Source organism: Equus quagga, chromosome 1 (assembly GCF_021613505.1).
Source record: "Equus quagga isolate Etosha38 chromosome 1, UCLA_HA_Equagga_1.0, whole genome shotgun sequence".
NCBI classification, from domain to species: Eukaryota; Metazoa; Chordata; class Mammalia; order Perissodactyla; family Equidae; genus Equus; species Equus quagga.
In genome coordinates this window covers 78,306,312-78,331,703 of record NC_060267.1, presented here as the reverse complement: position 1 = coordinate 78,331,703, position 25,392 = coordinate 78,306,312, and the positions used below count along the sequence as shown (strand labels likewise).

The following is a 25,392-nucleotide window of genomic DNA, read 5'->3' as shown; positions in this document are numbered from 1 at the left end:
ACCTTAACCATTAGTCTCTTACCTTCTTTTATGATATGTGTTATGATAGAGGGGATGCTGAATGTGATGGAAGCACAGAGGAATGACATTTACCCAGCTGAAGGTCGGTAAGATATCATTGAGATTTTCACATGAAGAATAAACCTTGGTCAGATATTGGACCAGGTGTGGGAGACAGGGAAAATGGCAGAAGCTCCAGAAAGCCAAGAGGCCTGAAAGAGCATGAGAAGAGTGAGACACTGCAAGTCCTCTGGTATGGTTGCAAAGTTGGGAACATGGGAGCTATTTCACAAGATGCAGCTGGAAGCGTCAGCAATGGCCACATCAAGAAGGGTCTTGTATACTGGGTTATAGAGCTTGGACAGTGTCCTGAAAGCTGTAAGCAGACCCTGGCAGATTTTATGGAAGAGAATAAAATGATCTGGTTCATGTTTCCAAAGAGCTTTCGGGAAGAATGTGGGAGATGGTCTGTAGGAGGGATGAAAGTGGAGCAGAAGGCATGGGCAGTGGCTTGTAGAAAAGGAGGCACATCTGAGAATATCCAAGAAGGGGAGGTATTTATGCATGGGGAACAATTTGATGCTAAGCCGGGTGGGAGTGAGAGGAGATGAAATGATGGGTCCGGGTTTTAACTTGGTCTAACTGTAGTATTTCCCCGTTATGATTCTCAGATTCTATACATCAAAACACCTCTTCAAGCTGCCCTAAACTCTAGGCCCATCAGGAGAGCTGTCTCCCTGGGGTTGTGCCCCTTGCTGAGTCATGTGGAAGGTCAACCCTTAGGAAAACCTCTGGCCTACAGCTCTCTGTGGGATAGGATTATGATGAGACCAGGACATGGGTGGGATCAAGAATCCTGAGGATTTGGATGGGAGGAGATAAAGCGCTGATTCAAAGAGGCATCATGGATCAATAGAGAGGTCCTCAGACCTCTGGACCAATTTAAAAAACTGGAGTGAAAGTAGTGATTTTTAATTTTGACAAATAAAGCATTCAAAAGGTGAATGCCCCACTATCTATGATGTCTCTCATAAAATAAAATAAAGGATACTAGAGTAGTACTCCAAAGAAGAGAATAAAATAATCTCAGGATAAAGGACACTAATTTAAAATGAATATGTTTTACTAGGAACTACTCAGTTCTTATTTTTCTCATTTGCCTTTCTGAAAATAGTTTTTAAATACTGCTTGGGCAGAAGGCAAAGTGTCAGAACACCTGGAACCTGGCAAACTCAGCTACACTCACTTGGTGAACAAGACTCCTCCTTCAGGACTAAGCCTAGAAGTGATTCTGACCTCTAATGAGTCGAGTACCCATCCTCTGTGTTCCCTCCGACCTTGGACTTCTTCATAACAGGACTCATCAAATTACCTACTTATCTACCCGCAGGGAAATCCATGAGGGCAGAATCACACCTATCCTGTGAAACGTTCATTATTGTACCCCCAGCACGTAGCATTGTGCTTGCACACAGTAGACATGTACACACACACATGAATGAACAGTCCCTTCCCTAAGATCTTTCCCTGGGATTCTTCAATCTCTGCTTTGACGGCCCAGGAACCCAGTTTACTTGTTTTAAGGGAAGCCATTAAGCATGAAAAATACCCTGGTAAGGAAGGACAAGCAATAATTTGAAGCATGATGGTGTGTTCAAAAGCAGCAGAACAGTAATGTGACTATCTAAGGTCAAACCATTTCTTTTACAACAGAAGCATGTAGTTCCAGGGCACACAGCTATCTCTTCCCACCACCTCACTTTCTTCTTGGAGGATCAAAACCACGGTTGATAAATAATACAACTGACCATACTGAGCAGAATATACACAGCTCCCCGACAGCCCTGTGGTTTGTCTTATACTTGAAGCACAATTAAATAAAGACAAACCACCTCTATTTCATAAGTTGTAGCAGCCACAATGTTCTAGGTACAGGCAGTGTTTCAGGAGACTACCCAGTTTGGCTCTTTTAGCCATGCAAACCATATAACTGATGTGAAGATTGACTGAACAATATTATGTTTGGTTAGGATAGAGCAAGAATTACAACATCCTCACCAATATGTGTCAACATGGCAACATCTGGATTTTAGTTTGGACTGTGGCCACATACAAATCACCAATCCTTAGGCAAATAACAGGATTATCTAAAGTTAGAACTATACATTGGTTCTAGTAGATGTAGATCTCTTTGGATGACCTTGAACGAGTCTAGTGACTTCTCCAAATTTGGGTCTCTCCTGTGGTTAAAAAAAGAGATAGCTTTCAAAGGGTCAGGTGACAATCAAAGAGTTCAAGTATGGAGAAATAACGCTGGAAAGCATGACACTGTATGTCAGCCTGTCAAAAGTAGAATTAAATTCAAATTGATTTTTGGAAAGAGGATGCCACATTCAGGGCCTGAGGGAAAATAAAATAGCAGACATGCAGACTGCCCAAGGTGGGGTTCCATCATGAGGCTACTGCTGGGACTTGAGTAATGGAAGTAGGATTTTTTCAGCTTGTCATAGAGTATAATTGTTCCTTTATTGCTAATCTGAACACATCATACTCAATTAAGATATAGGGGCTGATAAATATTTTGAAGGCACGGACTGTCTCTTATTTCCCTGGATGTCCCCAGTGTCCATGCATGGCACTATTTGTACCTTTTCAATATTAGGTACCCCTCCCTGCACCATTTGCAGACTGGCCAGCCCCCATAAGCCTGGAACCAGGATTACAACGTCTAATTTGAAAATGTCTGAACAAGAACAGATCTTAGAACTCTTCTACCCAACTCCTCCCATTGTACAGAGGAAGCATTTGAAGTAAGAGAAGTGACTTATTCTATGCTGCTAAGAAGTTACTGGAAATATCTAGTTATTTCCTTCCTCATGCAAACCAGAGGCAAACTAGGTTTTTCTACCATTAATCCTCTTTGGAAAGAGCTCTCTGTCATGTCTCTCTTCCACCCTCTGCAACATTTTGAGATACTCTGTACTTTTGTAGAGTTATAGTCACTATTTCCCTCTGGGGCATAAAAATAGTTCAGTTTTCAGAAGTCAAACTCAAGGCTAAGAGCTGCAAGTGGCTGTCGGAACTCAAAACAGGCTGGAATCACAAACATCAGAAGCTTGACACAGAGACAGTAATCACCTCACCCTCCGCCTTCCACTACCGGATGGCCAAAACAACCTAGAACATGGAAAAGGGAAAGAAAGAAACAGGGAAGGAAGGAGGAAGACAGAAAATACTCCTCCAAAAAAAACCCAGGGAAAGGGGAGCTGTTCCATTGATGCAAACAAACCCATGAGCAAAGAGCACTGCTGTTCACACACTAGGTTTGTGTTTCCAGGAAGTGAAAGTGGAGGTGCGGAGGTTCTCTCTCAGGAGGTGGAAAATTGGCAAGCTGTGAGTTTGAAGGTACAAGCTTAGCTATCATCAATTTAGGGAAATGTGTGTGAAAAACAAAATGTCCTGGAGTCTGTCCATTCGACTCTCCCTCACAGCCCCACCACTTTGTTTCCCAGACTGGAAGGGTGTCTGACCTAGCGCTGAGGCTGTCATGAGTGGTCAGTGTCACCAGTGGATGAAGAAAGGAAAATGAGAGTGCTGACTTGCCAAACCCAGGGTGGAAAAAACCCAACTGCCTCCCAATGAGGCCCTCGAAAGGGCACCAAGCGCTTCCAACTATCCAGGGAACTGGAGAAGGAAATACACATCTAGGAAAGAGCGGAGAGAGGGAGCACCTCAGATCCCACCATGTTGGGAGCCTCCCTGATGTATCCCTGAGAAAGGGTTCCAACTTTCACTTTAAACTCTGAAAGATAGAGTGTGCTGTGGCAGGGATCCCCAGCCAGGAGGGGCTTTACCCACCTCTTATACTGCTTAGTGAGGTCCTGGGCGTGTAAGGGGCACCCTCCTGGCTTCCAGCTCCTTCCCTTAGATGTGTGTACATGAACTACTCAGTGAGCCCCATCCTGGGATCTCAGACATGCCTTGCTTTTTGTTGGAAACGCATATACTTAGTATGGCATGGTGCTCATCTCTTGGGAAAATGTATACATTAGCATTTAGTATGGGGAGGGCTTCTGGAGTAAAGAAAATCTTTTAAAAATGGAACGTGCAGGAGCTAAAATAAAAAGGTCCTTGGTAGTAAAGAGTGATTATGTCATCTCCAGCTCCCACTCCAGCCCGGAGGTTCTAGTGAGGGGGCTCAGAATCGAGAGGGGGCTGGGAATTAGGGGATATGTGTGTAAGAGGTCAGGAGATTTCCCAGAGACAGGAAAATCCCCCGCAAATCGCCACTGTTATTTTGCATCCTCACTGAGTGCCAGGCGCTGTCCTTAAGGGTTGACCGTGTATTATTTCACTGAATCCTTTAAATCACCCAGTGCAGTTGACTGTGCTACTTTCATCCCCGATTTTACAGAGGAGGCAACTAAGTCTTCGATAAAGGAAGGGATTTGTTCAAGGTCACAAAAATGTTAAGTGGTTTAATTCAAATATACTCTGTTTCCAAAACTTGTGCTCTTATTTATTTGCTAGACTGTGCTGATCCTCCACGGTTGATCTCATGGGTCACCATTTTGAGCTCTTTATCAACCTCATCTTTAGGGGCCACGAACAGTTCTTCTCTTGCTCTCCATTCACGCCTCTGTTCTGCTCTCAAAGATCAAAGTCACATGTGCACAAGGGTCACAGATGGGACCCGCGAGCAAAGGATGACTTTGCTCAGAAGAAATGCATGAGGAAAAGCCAGAATGAATCAGAGAAAATGGGACCATGTGGACAAGGCGCCTGAATATGTGTGTTTGCGTAACTACACTCAAGCAGGGTTGTGGGCTGGAGATGATCGAAAAATCTAAGAACTTCAACCAAATTGGCATGCCACCTGTTATGACCAATCCCAACACTGTCTGGGATTGCTCCTTGCGGAAATATGTCCTCTAATACAGTTAGACACTTGGGTCACTTTCAAAATAAACTAGTGTGCAAACTCAATGAGTTTGATAGAAGTGATATGGTCTTTATTTAGAAATACCAATTCTGTGGCCAGTCCTAAAAAAAAAGTTAATATTTTAAGAATGAAAGTAATCTGGGTAAATGCCCTCGGTGTGTGTACTGCAGTTTCATCCAGGCCTTCTTTATGATCCTGCAGGAAGGCAGTCTTGGTAAAACAATGCTGACAGGGAGGAGTCCATGAGTGCCCTCGAGAAGGCAGGAAACTTTTCCCAGCAAGGACAGTGTGCCACACGCTGGACCAGGTGTTTCACACAGATGACTCTGTTTCAGTTTCATGACATGCCACAGGATAAACTGTTCTCACCCAATTGTTACAAATGAGAAACCATCAACTTTTATTGAGAAATGGGCCAAGGACAGATGGCTAATGAAGAATGGAACCAAGATATAAACCCTTGTCAGTCTGCAACACCCATCATTTTTCCACTACAGCAGGCCTGACTCTGGTTATTGCTTTAATGAATATTAGTCACGTTAAATAAACTCTGATATTCTGATTATAAAATTCCAAGCAACTTCTTTTACATGATTACTGGAAAAGAATGAACAAAGTTACTGAAAAAATAACAATGTCCTCTTTCATCTGCATGCTGGTTAACTCTTCCCAGAACTCTTTCTGGGGTATTATTTTATGTGACCCTCAAGGCAATCGTGTGATCCAGGCGGTGAGATATTATTATTACATGACCCCTTTCGATAGATGTGGAAAGGGAGGCTCAGGAAGATTAAGAGATTGCCCAAGATTGCATAGCTAAGAAACTGCTGAACCAAGGATAGAATCTATTTCCCTTGAATTCTTTTTGCATTCTACATCAGTCTGATTCTTTGAGCTCTGCAACCTGAAGAGTAAATCGTGGCGTCATCTACCTGCATGAAGTCCCAGGGAGACTTGCTTCTTTCTTGTACCCCACCCACAGCTTCTCACCTCAATCTCTTTGCCCCCACCCACCTCTTTTCTACCATTACGAAGCCTGTCAATGTTGCAAGCCTGTTTGTAAAGGCTCTTTCACCAGAAAACTTTTCCTAATTTCTCCGAAACAGTGATCCTGCCTTTTCTCAGAGCTCACGTAAGCCTTATCGTCCGTGTGGTTCATTTGGAAAGTAATCATCTGCCTTCTTGCCGTCTCCTGAATGACTGTAACAAAATGTCATTAAACCACAGCATACAAACACCTTTGGGACAGAGATTACATCTTAGATTCCTAGGGCATTCATCACAGTGCCTTGGATGCTAAAGTGTCTTAACAAAATATGAGTGATGGGTAAGAATATGACTATATATACTAAATAAAATTTTTCCAAGTTTTAAATTGCCAGCTTCTAAGATGTCAAGGCAATGTAGCAGGAGTTAAAATGCCTTGGGACTAGCAGATGAGACCCTGGATCTTGCTTTCAGCTTGGCCCCAGTCTCACTGTGAGGCCTGGGTCAGTGCTTGCCCCTCTTGGCTCAGTCTCCTGATCTACAGCAAGAGGGGCTGGACCCTCCACTGCTCCTTTCAGATCAGAGAGCCCCTGATTCCATGAAACTTTTCCAGATTTGGAGAGAACTTGGAGGAAGGAAGTATACGTTCCATGAGATCATCTCAGAAAAGAAGTGAGAGACCCCAATGAGTGAAGGCAAATCATTTAATGGCCTTGGTAAAGCAGGGGAAGAGACTGAGGAGGACTATAGCTGCCAGCAGAGGGGTCAAGGAGGCTACTTCAAGGCTTATTGCAGCCCTTTCCAAAGACTTCCAGCAATGTCATCTTAGGTCCCAAAAAACCCAATATGGTCCTAGGGGAATGCCCTTGCTACATAAATAATAATAATAATAATAATAATAAAGAGAAGGCAAAGAAAATGGTTCCCTATGAGCTAGCAGTATGTAAGGGAAGTCTCTTTTTTTCTGTCTGCCTTATGCCATCTGAATAGATACTCGTGGACAAAGGTGAAGTTCACCTGACGGTGCCAGAGTTTGCAGTTTGGAGGGGTCCAAACAGGAACTTGGTGCACTTGTTGCAATATCCTCACGCAGTAGGGTGTATACAGCCCAAAGTGGCAACAGCCCCTGGATTTCCTGATACTGGGGATTTCTATTAATATCCAAGTTTTTCATTTTCTTTATAAAAAGGCATGTGAAGTGCATTCTACCTTGTTTGTAGACATCTCTAATGGCTGTAGAAGAAGTTCTGCCTATCTGGCTCGTCTCCACCACTATAGAGAATCGCCAAGATTCATTGGAATGTCTTTTTCTATCTGGCCAGTCTGATAGAAAGCCTTTGACTGCTCACACAGACTGCTGCTCCTGGCTGACATGGGGGTCCTTTCACACCAGTGATTGCAACGGCATCTTCACTTGTCTGTCTTATCCATTAGATGGTGAGCTCCAAAAGGGCAGGGACGGGCTGGCACAGAGGGAACATTCAGCAAATATTTATCGAGAGAAGAAAAGGATAAAAAAAGGAAGGAAGGAAGAGATGGAGAGAGGAAGGGAAGAAGGAAGGGAGGGAGGGATACAGTAAAGAAGGAAGGAGGAAGGGAAGGAAGGAAAGAAAGAAAGAAGAAGGGAAAGAAATTAAGAAAGATAGAGAGACAAGGAGGAAGGATTTAGCCTGATATTGGAGTTTTCTGTGAGACAAACTGAATCCTTCTCTGCTTATGGTCTGGATCCCAGCCATACTGAATGACTCCTTATTCTCCAAGCCCTTCCACACCCCATTCCCCCAACTCCCCCTTGCTTATGCTGTACCCTCTGCACGGGCTGGCTTTCTCTGTGCTCTGGACATGTTCTGTCTGCTCACCCATATCCACTTCCAACCCCTCCCCACCCTGCTCTGTGCCCTCGGGAGGCTGGCCTCTTTGGGTTCCATCAACAGCTTCCTTTGCCTTGTGACTTCCAGTTTGGTTCCCCAATGGGAATCACTGGCAGGAGACTGGAAGGTGGAAGCCAATGTTAATGTAGAATTAACTCTCCCAGCTCCCTTCTGGCCAGGGGGCTGTTAGGTTGGCTACTCCTCTCTACTGAGAATCACAGCTACTGCCAGGGAACACTCTCCACATAGCCACTCTCTCTGGGTTCCATAACCTCTCCCTCCTCCTGCCCCTATAGTCAAAGGATAGAAATAGCTCCCCACTGTTGCTGACCCTGGCTTGGTTGGGATACCTAAACCTTGCCCACACCATTTTGAATAGCCTTTCCTTCAAAAAAGCCCCTCCTTCAACTCTCCTTAATTATTCTGTTTGAATGTGCCATCTGTTTCCTGGCAGGATCCTGACTGATGCAGGCTACATCTCTACCTGTCAACGTGCTCCCTATTCCTGGATGCCTACTCGAATCATGCCTCCACTAGCAGACTTGCCTCTTTTTCCCTAGTCAGACTAAATCTCTGCTTTTTAGGTCTCCTGCCCCACTGTGTGCCTCTAATACCATAGGTCAGAGTTTCTTATGTTTGAAGATGACTCTCCCACTAAAGCGGAAGCCCCTCAATGGTGAGGACCACGTCCCACTCATTGCAATATCCTCAGTGAAGAGCAGAGAGACCAGCAGGGGTAGACATATTCAATAAGTGCCTGTTAAAGAGGACAGATATAGTCACCACTTAGTTCCCTAAAATGACTTGGAATAAGATATTTGTAAAACCTTGGGCTGTGCAGTCTTAAGCCATCAAGGCTACCTCCTCCACCATTGCTATAATCCTCGCTATAGCCTAACTGTGCATGCCTCAGGTGATGGGGAGCTCACTCACCTGCAGAGAAGCACTCCCCTGGAAGGACCATTCTGCCTGGGGATGGCATAATCTGTTACTCAGCTCAAAGCTGCCTCGTGTAACTGCAACACTCTGGGCCCACCCACAGCTTAGAAACCACATAGAATACTTCTACTCTCTTTTCCACAGGACAGGCCTTCAGAGACTTGAAATGCATGTGTCATGGCCTTCTGGTCATGGACTTGTGAGAATTTTATCATCCAGGCCAAACATTATCAAGTGGTTATATGATACAGCTCCTGGCCCCTCACTGTCCCAGTCCTCCTCTTTGCACACATCCTCAGTTAACTGTCCTTATCATGGCCTCTTAATAAAGAAAACTCACCACTAATGTAGCTCTAATAGTTTTGCAGTGGTTCATGGAAACCCAAGGCTGTTATCCAACTCTCTTCCAAACTCACTCAGTAAGCACTTCATAATCTCAAGCTCTTGGGAATAGTTGGGAAGAAGAGGAGAGCGAGGACAAAACGTGAAGGGGCAGGTATCTGTGGCCTCAAGGACGTCAGGACAGTGCTGGGAAGCTGTGCCACAGCAGTTGACCAGGAGTCAGAAATTTAGAGCACCCTTAACCCCAATTTCACTACTAATGGATTGTGTGAGCTTTGGCCTCAGTTTCCCTCTATGGGGGATACGGAGTTTGGACCCAACGATCTCTGAAGATATTTCTAGGTCTGACATTTGGTGCTATTATGACGTCTTCTGCAGCCATCTGCTAGGACTGGGTGCTCTCCTGTAACACATAAATTCCTGAGAACATGGACTAAAGGACTCAAGGACTATTAGATAAAGAATGAGTTTAAAAGTGTTAGAAGAATTGGTACTTCTCCGATGGAGTTTGCCAATCTGCCCAGCTGCATTACTGGTGGATCTTATTTTACTCCAGGGAACTGCTACATAAATTGTCAGAATGATGAATTTTAAACAGTGCTACTCCAAGTGGGCAGGGCATGAACTGTTTCTTACCAGTCTATGGTGCAATGAGTACAAGAATGGAAAGTAAGCATTTAGAAACTTTTAGAGAACTCTGACATCACTTCACCATTCTTGTGGAATTTTATTTTATATTAATTCATTTTGGCTGTATATTACAAAAATATTGCTTTTCAACACATAGGAAAAAAAATAAAACAAAACTGGTCCATTACCATAGACGGAGAAGTAATAATTTAAATATTGTCTTTATTGTCTTTACCCATTAAGAAAGAAAAAGAGACAGAGAGAGAAAAAGCACAGCCAGGATGAGAACTAAGTTCAGCTATTTATTAAAAATCACCCAGATAATGTCAATCTAATTTTCACTGCTTGTATTAAAGGCGCTTACCTTCTTTCTATCTTTCTTTTTCTCATTTCTTCCCTCCTCCTTCCCATTCTCCCTTTTTTTAAAGTCACAAAGTAAATACTTCTCTGCAAACTGCCACAGGTTTCTCTCTGAACACAAGAGAGCTGACTCAGCCAGAAAGCTGTCACCCCCAGCCCCATCAGGCTCACCCGGGGCACACGACTTTCCCAGCCAGCAAACAAACAGGCCGTGGCGTGAGTGGTCACAGCGCTGGCACATGGCCACTCACGGACATTCTGGGCATGCTGTCTCGTGACTTAGAAAAGAGGAGGCTGTTGGAGCCTGCCAGCTCTGTCTGCTGATTGTGAGGGATCTGGGACCTGGGGCCCCGCGGCCCCTCCACACCAGCAGAGCATGCCTGCCTGCTGCAGAGGCCAGCTGCCCTCGGTCCTGACCCAATCAGACGGCAGTTTTCTCCCAAGGCTTTAGTAAAGCCACCCTGCCTGTCACCTGTGTCCTTTAACTCTACTTCTTATTGTTCCTCGGACTTAAAAAAAACGCCTCCCCTCAGTGGGAGCTTTGGAGTCAATAAACCTGGGTTCGAAGCCAAGCTTTCCGTTTATTGCCTCAGTGACTTTGGGTAAACCCCTCCATCATTCTGAATCCTGCATTTCCTGAAGCAAAATAGAGCTAAGGGGTACTGAACAAACATTTGAATGAATGTTTGAATGAATGAATGAAACATCTGAATGAATGAATAAATGGGTGAATGACTTCCAACTATTTGTGGCCCTTCACCCTTCCCCAGTACCACTCTGCCTGGGCACACAGGTGACTCCTGGGAGTCTAGCTCAGTAGGGCACCACTGCATTAATGCCAGAAGACTTGCATTTGTGACTTAGTCGAATGAGTTTCCCGACCATTGACCTTGGCCGAGCCATTTCACTCTCCAAGGTCCTCTATCTCCCCATCAGTCAAATGCAAATGCTAATCCCGTCTTGTCTTCCTTGCCAAATTCCGTCAAAGCCCAAAGGAGAACAGAGATGAAAGTGCATTGTGACCTGGAAGGAACTGGCCACACACCAAGGCTTCTTCTCACATGGGCTGCTCATGCCTCTGAGCCGAGGTGAGAGTCCAGGGGCCTGCCTCGTGCCAGGAGGCTGAGCTGACGTGCTTCCTGGCTTGCTGCCAGGCATGACATTCTCCAGCCAGCATCATCATTCCTTTGCACATAGGTATTTTGTCTGTGCATGGGAGGCCCTTGCTCTTTTGAGAGACATAAAGAGAAGAGTCAGCAGAAAACCTGCAGAGGTCGGCAAATGGGCTGGAGCTATCAGCAAGTCCAGGGTCCTGCGTGTTGGACAGAATGGAAAAGTTCAGCATGAATCTGGGAGATCAGGAAAGTGGAGGTTGACTATCTCTTTGGGTTGGAACTAGTTCTTCTGGGTCCCACACTGAATATAGATCACCTACGGGCTCGCCTTTGGGTTTTCCTTTGGGGTTGCTGCTTAGAGTTAATAGTGCTAGGCAGAGACTAAGGGAGATTAGACAGAAGAACCCTCTTTCTGCCCTCTTCTCAGCAGTAGATGAAGAAGTTCTTCTGCCTCTGGTGTCCTCCCTTCTGCCCGGACCCAACTCTGAAGTCCATATTGTACCTAAGCCTTCTCCAAGATAGTCAAACTGCAAGTCAGTTTTTTCTCTTGGATCTCCTATGACACTCCCTAAACCACAGCACATGCTATCTTTCATTAGACAAGTAATGACAAAGACTTACTGAGAGTCAACCAGCTGCCAGGCACTTTAAGAGAGACTGTGCTGCCAATGCTCTCTCTCAATCTTCAGAGCAGCTCGACAAAGTAGATACCATTGTTATTCCCATTTTACAGATGAGGAAATAGCTTCAAAGAGGTCATAAGGTGAGGAAGTAGTATCGCTGACATCTGAACCCAGGCTGTCTGACCCCAGCTGATCTCCACTTCACCAGCACTGTCCAATAGAACATTCTGCTACAATGGAAGTGTTCCACATTGGTCTGTCCAATATGGTAGCCACTAGCCCCATGTAGCCACTGAGTACTTGGAATGTGGCTAGTGAAGCTCAGGAATTGGATTTTAAATTTTGTTTAACCTAATTTAAATTTAGTCACATGTGGCTAGAGACCACTGTATTGGATAGGGCAGGTCTAACACACTCTACCACATACTTTAGAATGCAAAGCAGCTCATGTCACCTAATATAGACTCTGAGCTCTTTGAGAAGACAGGAGTCTGAGCTTTCCTTCTTAGTCCACAGTATACTCTCAATATTTTTGCTAGACTATACTTACATATAGTCCTCATGAGTACTTGAGTAATAGACTGGCCTCAGCAGGAGGCTGCCATGTGAACTGGAAAATTCCCATAACTCCTATGGGTTTCAGGTGCTGTGCTGATAAAATCAGGGTCACGTTTAGCTCTTAACTGGGCATCATCTGCCCAGCAGGTCTTACCTGTATGGAGAGTCGGGGTCGAAGCATGTCTTGGTGACGTCGGTGATTTCAGGGTCACAGCACTCTCCGCCGTCGAAGTTGAACCGTTCATAGTTGCAGTCCATGTCGCACACCCCATTTTGCTGCTTCTTCACGAAGGCAGGGTGGCGCAAGTGGCGGCAGTCCCCACCATCGTGGCCGGTCAGCGTGTGGTTGCACTCAGGGTCGCAGTTCTCATCCCCAATCTTGCTGATGTCACAGTTGGCCAGGATGAGGCGGCGGCGCAGGGAGGAGTTGTTCACCTCCAGCACCTCCAGCTCCCAGGAGATGTTGTAGTGCTTGAAGGCCTCAGCCAGCTGCCGGTGCTGGAAGTCGATCTGCTGGCGGCTCACTGTGGGATTCTCATGGCCATCATCATGGAGGTTGACCACACGGTAGCGTACCACCTTGGGGCGGCGGAAACGTGGGAGCTGGTTGTAGCTGGCGATGACCTCTGTGTTGTCGCACAATGTCTGCCCACATAAAGGAGGTTCCAAGCTTGTGTCTAGAAGAAAGCCGTGGGCACCAGTGAATTCCACTTGGGGGCTGTTGCCGTCCTTCATGGGAGACCAAGCACGCTTCACATTGTCCCAGTTCTCCTGGAGGAGGAGCTGAGGTAGAGGAGTGTGGAGGCCATGGGTTTCCATGTCCAACAGTACCTCCCGCTGGGTCCTGGCCACCTTCCACAGACTGAAGCGCTCGATATAGCCCCGGTAGTTGTGATCCAGAGCACTGCCTCCCAACATGAGCACTTTACACTTCTGGGTTAATGGGCTGAATATGCCACCGACCTGCTCCCCAGACGTTGCCACCTGGGCACCATTCACATACAGTTTCATCAGCCGCCCATCGTAGGTAGCAGCTAGATATACCCACTGGCCTGGGAGGTAACTGCGGTGGGCATTGATTGTGGTCACTTGCCGAGCCCGGTCTGTCTTCAAGGAGAAGAAGTAGCGTGGGTCTCTGTTGCCTTGATCACTGATGGTGTGAATGCCCACGACCCATCCTCGGTCACGTGAGGTATAAGAACATTTGTCATATAGCCCTATGTGACCCCAAAAGAGAAAGATGAATAAATAAAGGATGGAAGAAGAGGGGATAAGTTATTTCTCTCTGATAAAATTTATAGCAGGATGTCCTAGATCAACAGTTTCAAACTGTGCTCTGTGGGGTTCTGGCAGTTACTAATGGTGCCTCTGGGACCACCCGAGGATAGGGTGAGGGCTAGAGGAACTGAGAAGACAGGTGAATTGGCTTTAGGAGTTCTCCCCACAACTTTAACCCAAGTGGTTTGACTTACTGGTTTTTAACATGAAACACAGAGGAAAGACTTTTGTTTGAAGAATGTATTCTTGAGCTAAAGAAAACAACAACAACAGCAGTAATAACAATGAAAATCTGAAAACCTTTGATTTTGCCAAGCTGTTGGATGGGTGAGAGGATTTTCTAACTAAGAGGGTATTTTAAGCGTTGGGTAATATAGGAAGTGAGGAGAGAATCAGAGGAAGATAATAATGAATAGAAGATACTCATTTAGAAGGACAGCCCCTTTACAGTCACCATAACTTTGAGTGTACATCAGCCATTAGCAGTACTCAAATGATCGCTGGTGGCAAAGTATCGGGAAAGTTGGCCAGGAGAAGTGAAGGTCAAGGACTGCAAAGCTAGTGTTTCTATCTCCAACAGGAATCCTGGAGAGCCCTGGTGTTCATCCCCAAAGAAAGGCAGTCATGCTGAATATCCAGGCTGGAAAGGTTTTTAAAGATTGCCACTTCCAACTCCTTCACTTGACAGGTGAGGGAGTTGAGATGCAGAGAATGGAAGGCATTTGTCAGGTTACACAGGGTCGTTGACAAATCCCCTAAGACCAAATTCAGCTTGCTTTTCTCTAGCACTAAGGCTAGTATTAAAAACATAAAATAAAAGCATCCTCTTAACATAAAAAGATGCTGGAGACTCCTTCATTAAGTAAGGTCTTCCAAGCCCCTATGGCAGGTCAGCATTGTGCTAAGGTCTAAGTACACGTTAATTTATTTAATCCATGTAATACCCCCAAGGTGGTGATATTTATTATGTTAACAGAGGAGGAAATGGAAGTTAAAGGAGGTAAAGGAATGGATGGGTTTAAGGTCAACTGGTTGGTAAGTGGATCCCAGATCCATCAAACTCTGCAATTCACTGTCCTTTGCACTAGCTCTATAGTACCTCCCCTCCCTCAATGCCACCAGGGATCTGGATCACACCATCTACCTGGAGGTATCACAAGTTTTAGTTGGGTCTTTGGGAAAGTTCTAAGCCAGAAGCCTCTAGACTTACTCTGGGAACCCCGGGAACTCGCTTAGCAGATTCTCTCTGGATCTAATTATCTTAATACTCATCAACTCCCATTCCCCAGTCTTTCTGGAATATACCCAGTGTCCTTGGCACAGACAAAGCTGTTGGACGGGGAAGAGGACTTTCTAATTAAGAGAGTATTTTAAGTGTCAGATGATGTGTGAGGCCAGGTGGAGGGAGACAGAGGAATACAAGAATGAATAGGGGCTGGCCCCGTGGCCGAGTGGTTAAGTTCGCGCGCTCCGCTGCAGGCGGCCCAGTGTTTCGTTGGTTCGAATCCTGGGCGCGGACATAGCACTGCTCATCAAACCACGCTGAGGCAGCGTCCCACATGCCACAACTAGAATGACCCACAACGAAGAATATACAACTATGTACTGGGGGCTTTGGGGAGAAAAAGGAAAAAAAAATAAAATCTTTAAAAAAAAAAAAAAGAATGAATAGAAGATGCTCGTTTAGAAGGACAGTCCCTACTCTCAGCTGGAGAATTGTTGCGGTCACCATAACTTTGGGCATTTATCTGCCATTAGTGTTCATCAAAGGAGCATGGAGAGCTTCCAGCAAAATCAATAGACGAGCCTCACAGTCTTTACTCATTTGTGGGCACTGGGGCCTTAGAATTTGTGTAAATCTCTCTGTTAGCAGCTGACATGGATGGCAGTTTGGGCTGAACATCTAAGTCCACCTACATCTCTCTTCTCACTCCCTGTCCAGAAGTCATAATGGCCAGAGTCTCCACAAAAAGTCAACTTGCTCTCACAGGCTGGGCAACCTTGGCGAAGCCCCAAGTACCTCCTCTGGGTCTTGGTCCTCTGACTGGTAAAGAAAGGGATTGACTGAGGTGCCCCTCACATGCTCAGTCTGTGTCTGCTTTTCTGTGATTCCAGGTTTTCCAGTGGCTAAAACAGAAACTACTTCTTCCAAAAATCTTTCCCCGATAGTCCTGCAAGGACTGATCCTTCTCTCCTCTGAACTCATTTTACTTCTAGGAAACTGGACAGTTGTTCTCTGGTTTTGGAGTCCCTCCTAGACTGGATGCTTCTAGAGAGTGATGACTCTGTCTGGGTTATCCATACCCTACCCAGCACCTTGCACCATGCATTGCCTACAGCAGGCACTGGGTCAGTGTCTCATGAATGAGCACAGGAGTGATTCTAAACAGAATGGGAGAAGAGAAAAAGAGATAGCATCAAAGGCACTAATTTATGTCTCCGTGGCTAAAGGACAGAGAAAATCAGAAGACAGACTGTGTTCTCGGTAGGGTAGAAAGAGCAGGGTCTTTGGACTCAGGGTAATTCTGAGGACAGCAATTACTAGCTGTACATCTGAGGAATCACTTCACCTCTGTGGATCTAAATTCTCTCATCTGTATCTCTCTTTAAGTATAAAAGACATAGCAGATACACTGTCCTTGGCATACACTGACTGTCTAAATGGGAGTTCATTTTTAAGACGCTGGAGGGTCTGGGAGTGATGTCAAGGATGAAAAGTAGGAACTGACTAGAAACAAAATACAGAAAGGCCAGAGAGAGAAGGTACCCTGAAGGTATCCTGACCGAGGTATCAAGAGCTGGTAGGATGAAGGCTTGAGAAAGCACAAGTCCTCCTCAAATCTATGGGCAAACCCTACTTCAAAATCATAAATCCCTGTTGGCTTAGTGGCTATTAAGAGGCTGCATGTGAAGAGCTATCTCCCCACTGACCCCTCAAAAGCCAAAGCTCGACTCCAGATTTGGAATGAGTTGCCCCAGATCTATCTGTGGCCGGTTGCTAAGAGAATCAGCAGGAGCAAAGGTTCCTGGAGCCCCCACTCTTGTGTCCCCCACTCCACCTCTCAGCTAACCTTCTCTTCCTCCCCTGGCTAACTCCCTCCCTCTTAAACAGAAAATTCTTCTAATGAGAAAATTAACATCTGAAACAGAATCCTTTTTCCCTCTCTCTCTGTGCAGGTTTTTATTTTGCCAGGGACTCTCAGTCCCTGGTTTTCCTGTTGCCTTTGGAAAGCAGCTGGCTGGGCTAGCAAGGTAAAATGTTTACACATCTGTAGGGTGCCCTCAGTTCAGAACTTTCCTGGAGCTTGGGACCCAGACTCAAGCCACCTCTGTTTGCAGTTGAGAGCGAAGAGGGAAGCAGTGAGGAAGACCAGACTCTGCGACACAGAGCCGAGGACTAAGAGGTACCTTGGCCACAGGAGGCAGAGAGGAAGGGCAAAGAGGGTTTTCAGTGGAACCAGGAGGAAACACATTAATGGAAACGAGAACCTTGAAGCAGTGGCTTCAGAAGTTCAGAGGGAAATATTTACCTGGAGTGTAAGTGGTGAAAGGAAATCACTGAACTTCAATAGGGATGGGGGGAGGATGGTGGTGATGGGATTTATTTCTGCGTGAAAATAACTTAATCAACAGTAGCCACATCTCAGGGGGGCTGGGAGGGAGGCACTGCTGTATCACCAGCCCAGAACCAAGGATCTGGAACCAGAGATGTGGGCTAAGACTGCCAGATGACCTACCCTGGGACAACTCACACCACCCCTTATGCTGCTGGGTCTCATTTCCTTTCTCTCAGAAAGGAGGGGCTTGGATTAAATGATCCCCGGCTACAATTTAAGAGCTCTTTTCTTCACTCTTAGAATGGTCCCTTGTAAGTAGGAGGTGCTCATAAATACGTGTTGATTTGAATCGGATGCCTCATGTCATTCCCAATTCTGGCATGCTTACGCCTCTCTCCTCTGTATCTCCATATGGTACATGGGGCAGTGCTCTCTGGAGGACGTGGGGTACCCCTCCTCACCTCCACTCTGTCCCTCCACAAGAAGATTCTCCAGGAAGATAGAGACACAGTGAAAGAAGCAGTTAGAGTCAGTCTCAAGTCAGCACCATCTGTGTGGTACTAGAGGTTGATCCAGGGGCACACATCCCCCCGTGGCAAGATGGAAGGCCACAGGCAATCCAGCACGCAATATACATCTAGTTAGCTTAAGCCTGCCCTCAAAGCTACAGGCGCCTGGAAACAGACAGGGAACATGTGGGAGAGCCCATTCACAGGCTGATGAGGTATCTGGAGCACACTGCACAGATGGAGAGGTTGAGGCACAGACCAGGAAAGGGGCTTGCCCTGGCCTCGTGGTAATCACCTGTCACTCAAACCCTGGTCAGTTGGCCTTTCTAATGTGTCCCTATCTTCCTGCAGCTAAGCTTGCTGTGCAAAGGACTTCATATCCCCCCTACCCCACCCCTAGAAGCTTGATGTTTCTTTATTTTCACTGTCTATTTTTCTTCTCATCTACCCACTGAACCTCATCCCAAAGATGAACAGCATGTGTGAAGGAGGCAAGTCCAAAGGCAAAAGCTTGTAAGGAGGCTCCCAAAACCTTGGCCAGGGCTATACTGAGAGGATCTTCTAGGATTTGGGGTCACCCTCTAAGGATCACTTTAATGGCATTACCCCAGGGCAGCTTTGTGTGACCCTTCCATTCCACCCCAGGTACAGACAAATCTTCCTCCCATACATTCATCATACTCTTCTCTGTCCGAAAACTCATCATTCCTGTAATTACTCATCCAATGCCTCTGTTTCCCACACATATGTCAGTTCAGTTCGTTTCTACATGCCCAGCATCCAACACAGCTCCTGGTACCTTTACCTTTTATTTAGAACTATGTCCCATTATGCTCTACATTAATTTTCTCACTTAATCTCACAACAAAACTATCAGCCTTTCCCATTCTTCAGAGAGAACTGAGGCTCAAAGGGATAGTGGCTGGTCCAAGGTAACACAGCTTGGAACCCAAGCCTATGGGATTCCCAGGCCCAGGTTCTTCATCACATCACTGCATTAAGTGCCAAGTGCCAAACACTTTATTGTGGGCTGTTTGAAGGCCCCCTCCAAAAATATTTCTATAAGTCCCACAGCACCAACACAAGCAAGTTGAATTGAACTGCAAGCCAGGAAACAGCTTTCCATGTCATTCTTCTGCCCGGGTCTAAAAAGTTGACTAAGGATCAGTGGCTTTTTATTACTAGCCCTTAATCTGTTCTACTTGGCTCGCCCCACTTCACTGGGATCCAAGATTTGCCTGGGCCTGGTTGTCTATCTGGAGTTCGGAATGCCTTCCTGAGCTGGTCCTTCAGCACATAGACTTCCATCACCAGCCTCCTTGACTGTTGGTTTCTGACTCAGCTTTGTTCCAACCTCCAGGGTCCATACTGAAATGTGTTTTGTCATGGTTGTTGTCACACTATTGGCTACCTCTCATTTTCTTTTCCCTTTGTTATGGGCTGAGTTGTGTCCCTTCAAACTTCATATGTTGAAGTCCCAACCCCTAGTACCTCCAAATGTGAGTGGATTTGGTGACAGGGTTTTTACAGAGGTAATCAAGCTAACATGAGGTCCTTAGGGTGGGCCCTAATCCAATAGGACTGATGTCCTTATAAGAAGGTGAGATTAGGACACACACATACACAGAGGAAAGATGATGTGAAGAGACAGGGAAAAGACAGCCATCTACAAGCCAAGGAGAGAGGCCTCAGGAGAAATCAACCTTAAAGACACTTTGATCTTGGACACCTAGCCTCTAGAATTGTGAGAAAATAAATTTCTGTTGTTTAAGACACTCAGTCTGGGAATTTTGTTATGGTAACCCTAGCAAACTATATCACCATCATTCAGCAAGTTTTCCAAGCTCTACAACTGAAATCTTCAATGACTCTCTCAAATCTTTCTCTGCCATCTTTCACTGCTTTGTGCACAGTTTAGAATCCTTCTCTGCTTATGATGCATTGCCTTAATTTACTCAGTTCCTATCCTGAGCAGAGCAAGGTGCATTAGGAGAATACAAACCTTGGTGGTGTGGTCACCACGCACAGGCATGTTCCTCACGGGGGAGGGGTGTTTCTGTTTCAGCTTGAATGTGCTTTTTTGAAGGCCCTGCTGTGTGTTGAGCAAGTCAGTAGCTGCTTCTATGCCAAGGTGTCTCATAACCCTTACAACAACTTTGTATAACAGATGCTATTTACAGGTGAGGAAACTGAGACTCAGAGAGGTGAGGTTACCTGCTCAAGGTCACACAGCACTAAGCAGTAGGAAAAACTGAAATTCAAGACCCCTGATTTCAAGTTCAGTTCCCCTATAGACAAGGATGGCCTCAACCATGCCTCCATCCTGTGGGGTTTTTCCCTAGGATGTTTTCCTGGGATGATTTAACTCAACACAAAATTAGCTGTGACAACATTTGACTTTCATCGCTGTCTGGGGAGGACGATTAGCAAAGGATGGCAAGTATATGCCAAGTTTGCATTATTATTTGTTTTCTCTCATTGGGAGAGTGGATGCGGAATGAGAAGAAACTCTATCGGGGTCATTTCTGCCTGTGACAAAGTAGCATTTTCAATTAAATAATGATAATGGTAACGAGCATTTGCTGAAAACCTCTATGTGGCAGTCTCTCTGGTAAGCACAAACATCCCATTTAGTGCTCATATGGACCCAGTGAAGTGGGCTTTCCTGAAATTCCCTTGACAGAGAAGGAAACTGAGGAGTACAGGAGCTAAGTGATTTCCCCCTAAGGATCCAAGCTGGAGAGTGGTGGAATCTCAGTCAGACTGACTCTGAAGCCAGAGCTCTCTTCCAGGATGCCTTCCTTTAATGGGAATAACTCTTAGCCCATCTCAAGGTTCTTGTGTCCCAGCCCAGCCACTACTTTGCTGTAGGTCACTGGAAAAGCAGCCCCCCTCTCTGGGCTCCCTCACCTCCCTGACCTCTGAGATGGGAGGGATATACCACATGGCCATAGAGGTCCCTTCCACCTCAGACCCCCTGTGACTCTGAGATCCTGGGTCCCTCAGACATCCCAGTCTTGGTTCTTACTGTGGGAGATGTACGGTCGTGGAGGAGGGGGAAGAGGGAAGAGAAGACCATTTCAGGACCTCCAAATTAAGGATGTCCACTAGCTATGGCATGTCTTCCAGGGGAATACAGGCAGAGGTGAGAGGATGCGGGGATGAAAGGGGAAATTTAGGTCAACAATCCGGTTTCTTTCAGGACGCTAAAAAAATTAAAAGCTAAAGGTTGAAGCTGGCCCCTTTTTTGTTGTGTCTTGTTTTGTTTTCCCTTCCATGATTTAATGGCTGGTATCAAAGCCACAGAGGAATGCTTGAGAGAGCAATCCTATGCAAAGCTTTTATCCATCTAAAGGAGAGTGATTAAAACAGACAGATTTGGGTTAAGTATACCCATGGTCCCTGCGCTTGGTTCAGTCGGGGGGAGGACCGCCAAAATGACCCTGGAGGACTCGGCAGCACCAGGCATTCAGAGGAAGGCTGGGATGTCACTGAGAGGGTACCTGAGGGACTGCTCCTCAGCATCCTCATCCTTCCCAGCCCATCTTGGCTCAAAGGACTGATCTTTCAAGGAGGCTTGAAATAAATCACACCTGGCTGGAGGCTTATCCCAAATTATACTGAGTTCTGGACATTCCTGTCTCCTGGTGTAGAGGCAGGTGCATCAAGGGTAACCCTTTGGAGGAAGTCACAAGGTCAAGATTAGCTCAAGTGTCTCCGATGAGCTATGTGTTGGCCATGCAAGTGAATGCGTGGGGCCAGGTTTCCCATTGAAGGACTGTATGGAATAGCTGGACGAGATCCACGATGGCATCTGTGTCTGTGCTCTGTCTGTATTCATTTTCCTCCTGGGAACCACTGCCTAAAAGCCCTCTGACTACATGGGTCTGCTTACCTTTTTAACTAGCTGTGTGACCTTAGATGACTTCACTCAACTCTCTGAGCCTCAGTTTTCCCATAAGTACTCCAGGGATTAAAAAGTCTTACCCTGTATACTTCACAGATCTCTTTTAAGAGAGAAAAGAGATAAATGTCTGCATATTTCATTGTAAACTTTTTAAGGTGATCCAGATGTAAGGCAAGGTTGACAGGAGTATGTCAAAGCTTTATTAATACACGGGCTTATGTGGTGCATTTGGGATGGCAAAGTGCTTTTGAGGGTTCAAGATGGACCTGTGTTTTCCACTGGCTCTTGACTCTGCAGCCTACCTTCTTTACTCACACGTGAGCTGGCTATGCAGACATAGAAAGGTCAGGGTCTTACAGACCAACACTTGTGCATTCAAATGCTGGCTCAACCATTCACCAGCTATGTGATTTGGGAAAGTCAGGGCATCTCTCCTAGTATTAGTCTTCTTATCTGTAAAATGGGGATAATACTGTCTACCTCTGCTGCTTGCAGGGGGAACTTATGAGATAATGAACGTACCAGGACTTGGCCCATGGTCATGGCAACATAACAAGCGTTCAGCACGTGTGCTCGTGTACTGTGGAGTCTGATCTGTTGGAATTCCAGCTCCGCTTCTTTTTAGCTCTGTAGCCTTGGGCAAAATCCCTTCACCTCCCTGATAGTTCCCTCCGCTGTAAACTGATAATAACAGTACTTAACACATAGTGCCATTTTGAGGATTTAGTGAGAGAATGCAAACACTTATTTGCATAGCACGTGATAAATGTTAACTGCACTTTTTATTGATATTAATAATAAATGTGTTCCTTTTCCTCAGAATCGAGACCATTTGTTTTTTTCCTTCTTCTGTGCTGTTAAACTTCAGCTTTTCTGACACTGTTCTCTGAAATAGAGAGACGTGTTCATTGCTCTCTTTTTCACATATTGTCAATGAAATTGGTGCATATCAACTTAAAAAAAAAGAATGTGGGAGGAGGAGAGGAAGAAAGAGACAAAGCAGAAGGAGAAGGAGGGGGAAGAGGTGAAGGAGGGGGAGGAGGAGGAGGGAAGGAGGTGGAGGAGAAGAGGATGATTTACACATTTTTGTTTTGTTCACCCTTAAACGTTCCCATAGCACAAACCAGACCCTGGTACACTGAGTGGTGCTCATGTTAAAGCTGCCCTGGAGAGGAAAGCCTACCTTTGGTCATTTTGATGATTTGGACCTACGAGCTCTCCCCGTTCACTCACCAAACCTCAGAAACAATGATACCTCTTCTCAGGAAATTGTCAAAGACCACTGCATCCTGCTGTCCACATTCTTCACAGCCGCTCCAAGCCCTTACCCTTCATCATCCATGGAACCAGGCATAGTCAGGGCTGGAGGTTCCCTTAAAGGTCGCTAAATCCCCCCCTTTACCACCAACCGCCTGCTTGAATCACTTGTACAACATCTCAACAAGTGACTGCTCATATTTCCAGAATCAGAGAACTCCTTGCTGTCTGAGGAAGGCCTTTGCACCCTTGGGCATTTCTCAAAGCTCTCCTAGAGTGAACCCAAATCGCTTCCCTTTCCTTTCCACCAAGTGGTCCAGGATCTGGTCTTCAGGAACCCACAGAGTTATTCTGTGCCCTTTACCCCAGGACAGCACTGGAGATGTCTAAGGCTTTTGATGGTGTTACCCCTGGCTCTTCTATTTCCCAAATTAATATCCCCAAGTCCTGCCTCATTTATTTATCCATTCACTGATTCATTCAACCCATATTCATGGGGCATCAACTGTATCAGGTCCTAGTTGGAGTCCAGGGTATGGAACGTGACCAGTCACAGGCTTCACCCTCTGGTGAGAGACCTGCTATTTCCTAATGCGAGTGCCAGTCCTCTGTTGATGCAACGTAGATACAATAGGAGTTGATACTATACAATTAGGAAGACCTATTATTACCATACCTGCCTCCTGACATTATCCCTAGGATCACTACTCTGATTTGTTTTAATGCCACTCAGAGCCACATGAACTTATTGAGAAACAAATAGAGTCACTATTCATGACATGCCATGTACAAGGCCAAGAACTTCATGTGCATCATCTTGTTGAATTATTACAGCTAACCTATGAGATAAGTTCTCTTGGTCCCATTTTATGGATGAGAAAACTGACACTCAGAGAGTTGCACTGATTTGGAAAAGGTCATTTGACTTGTAATAACATGAATAGCATTAGAACACAGCTTTCTGATTCCAAAGCCAGGTGCTTAACCAATGCCTTCTGTTTTCTAGGGATAAATAAGCAAATGTTCTTTTAAAATTGATTGAAATACTTATATCTTTATATAGTCAATTTTTAAATCTTCCCCACATTGATTATATACTCTGCTATAATGATACAGGAAGCATTCTTAAGTTTCCTTGAAGTTTTAAAGCACACAGAGCATCTTAATTATTTCATTTGCTTCTTCCATAACTCTCGAAAGGAGGCAAAATAGGAATTACGATCCTGTTCACACAAATGGGGAAAGTGAGGCTCTGAGACAGTAAAGAGTACGTGTCTGTTCACTACTCTGCGTCTAGAGCCTTCCATGTGGTGCCGAGGACATCAGTACTCAATAAATATCTGTTGAATGGATGAATGAATGAATGAATGAAATATATGCCCACAGCTTGTGAGGAAACCCAATTTGAGTAGATTTTGAGGTTTTGAACCATCTTTACAGCCCTGGAACAAGAGCCCTGACTTGGAGGCAGGAGTGAGCATCTTTGTGACACTAGGTAAGCCCCTTCTTCCACTTCTTGGCCCTCTGTTTTTCCATCTATACAATGGGAGGGTGGCATGAGTGGTCACTAGCTTTGTTGTGTAAAATACTAAAGGAGTAAGAAGGAGTCAGGAAAGCACAGTTCAGCTGTATGCTAGCTGGACTAAGCTGTGTGACCTGAGGCAAGTTGCATCCTCTCTCCAGCTGCCTTTTCTCACCTGAGAAAGGAGAAGACTGTGGTGAAACAACTTCTAGGAATTTTCTTGAAGATGTAAGCAAAAGATATCTAAATTGGGGATGGTAAAACATGAACTTTTGCCCTGATTTGCCACGAATGTACTACTTATCTTGGGCAAATTCCTCTTCATCCAGGGTCACATCAGGACTTTCATGGACCCAGGGCACTTGTTACTTCCTCCATAAATATATATAATTACATTTTATGATTGCATTGATATAAAGATATATATAATCAAGAGGCTAGGTTCATTGTTACATATGTATTATTATTATATTAACTTTTTTCTTCTGATTTGAAAAGAAATTAAGCCCTTTTTATGGGCCCCTGAAAGTACTGTGGACCTCAGGCAATGCACCAACTGCGCCTAATGGATGAGTCAGCCTTGGGTCCACTTTTGGACCTCAGATCCTCATCTACAAAATAGCATTGGGAGGAGGCACTGAGAACCTGTAGCCAATCCAAGGAGTTCAGGGTGATGAGGAAGGTTCCCACATGGGAGAAACAAATGATGTAAATTTCATAACTGATGCAGGCCCACAGCAAGTTATGAAAAAATGCACCCCAGACAGTGTGGGCTGAGCTCCGGAAACAAAAGCTCCTCTCTCGGGTGAGCCTGCCATCACCTCATCCTGGCCCACACAGCCAGGGGTGAGCCTTTCAGAGAGAGAGATGGCAAAGGGAGATAAGGAAGGGATGCAGCCAGACAGGCAGATCCCCACTTCGCAGGGCTGGTGCCATCCGGAATTACCCTCCAATGCGGGGAGAGCAATGATAGCTGATGCTTGCAGAGCAGTCAC

At 45.5% G+C, this 25,392-nt stretch overlaps 1 protein-coding gene across 1 annotated transcript in view; it reads right to left on the bottom strand.

Moving 5' to 3' along the window:
- Positions 1-25,392, bottom strand: part of PAPPA (pappalysin 1) — a gene marked incomplete at its 5' end in the record, with an annotated part of 240,634 nt that overhangs the window by 195,684 nt on the left and 19,558 nt on the right. Inside the window, one exon of the mRNA XM_046676707.1 lies at positions 12,522-13,584. Coding sequence (XP_046532663.1) covers positions 12,522-13,584 — 1,063 coding nt within the window. The remainder of the gene's footprint in view (positions 1-12,521; positions 13,585-25,392) is intronic.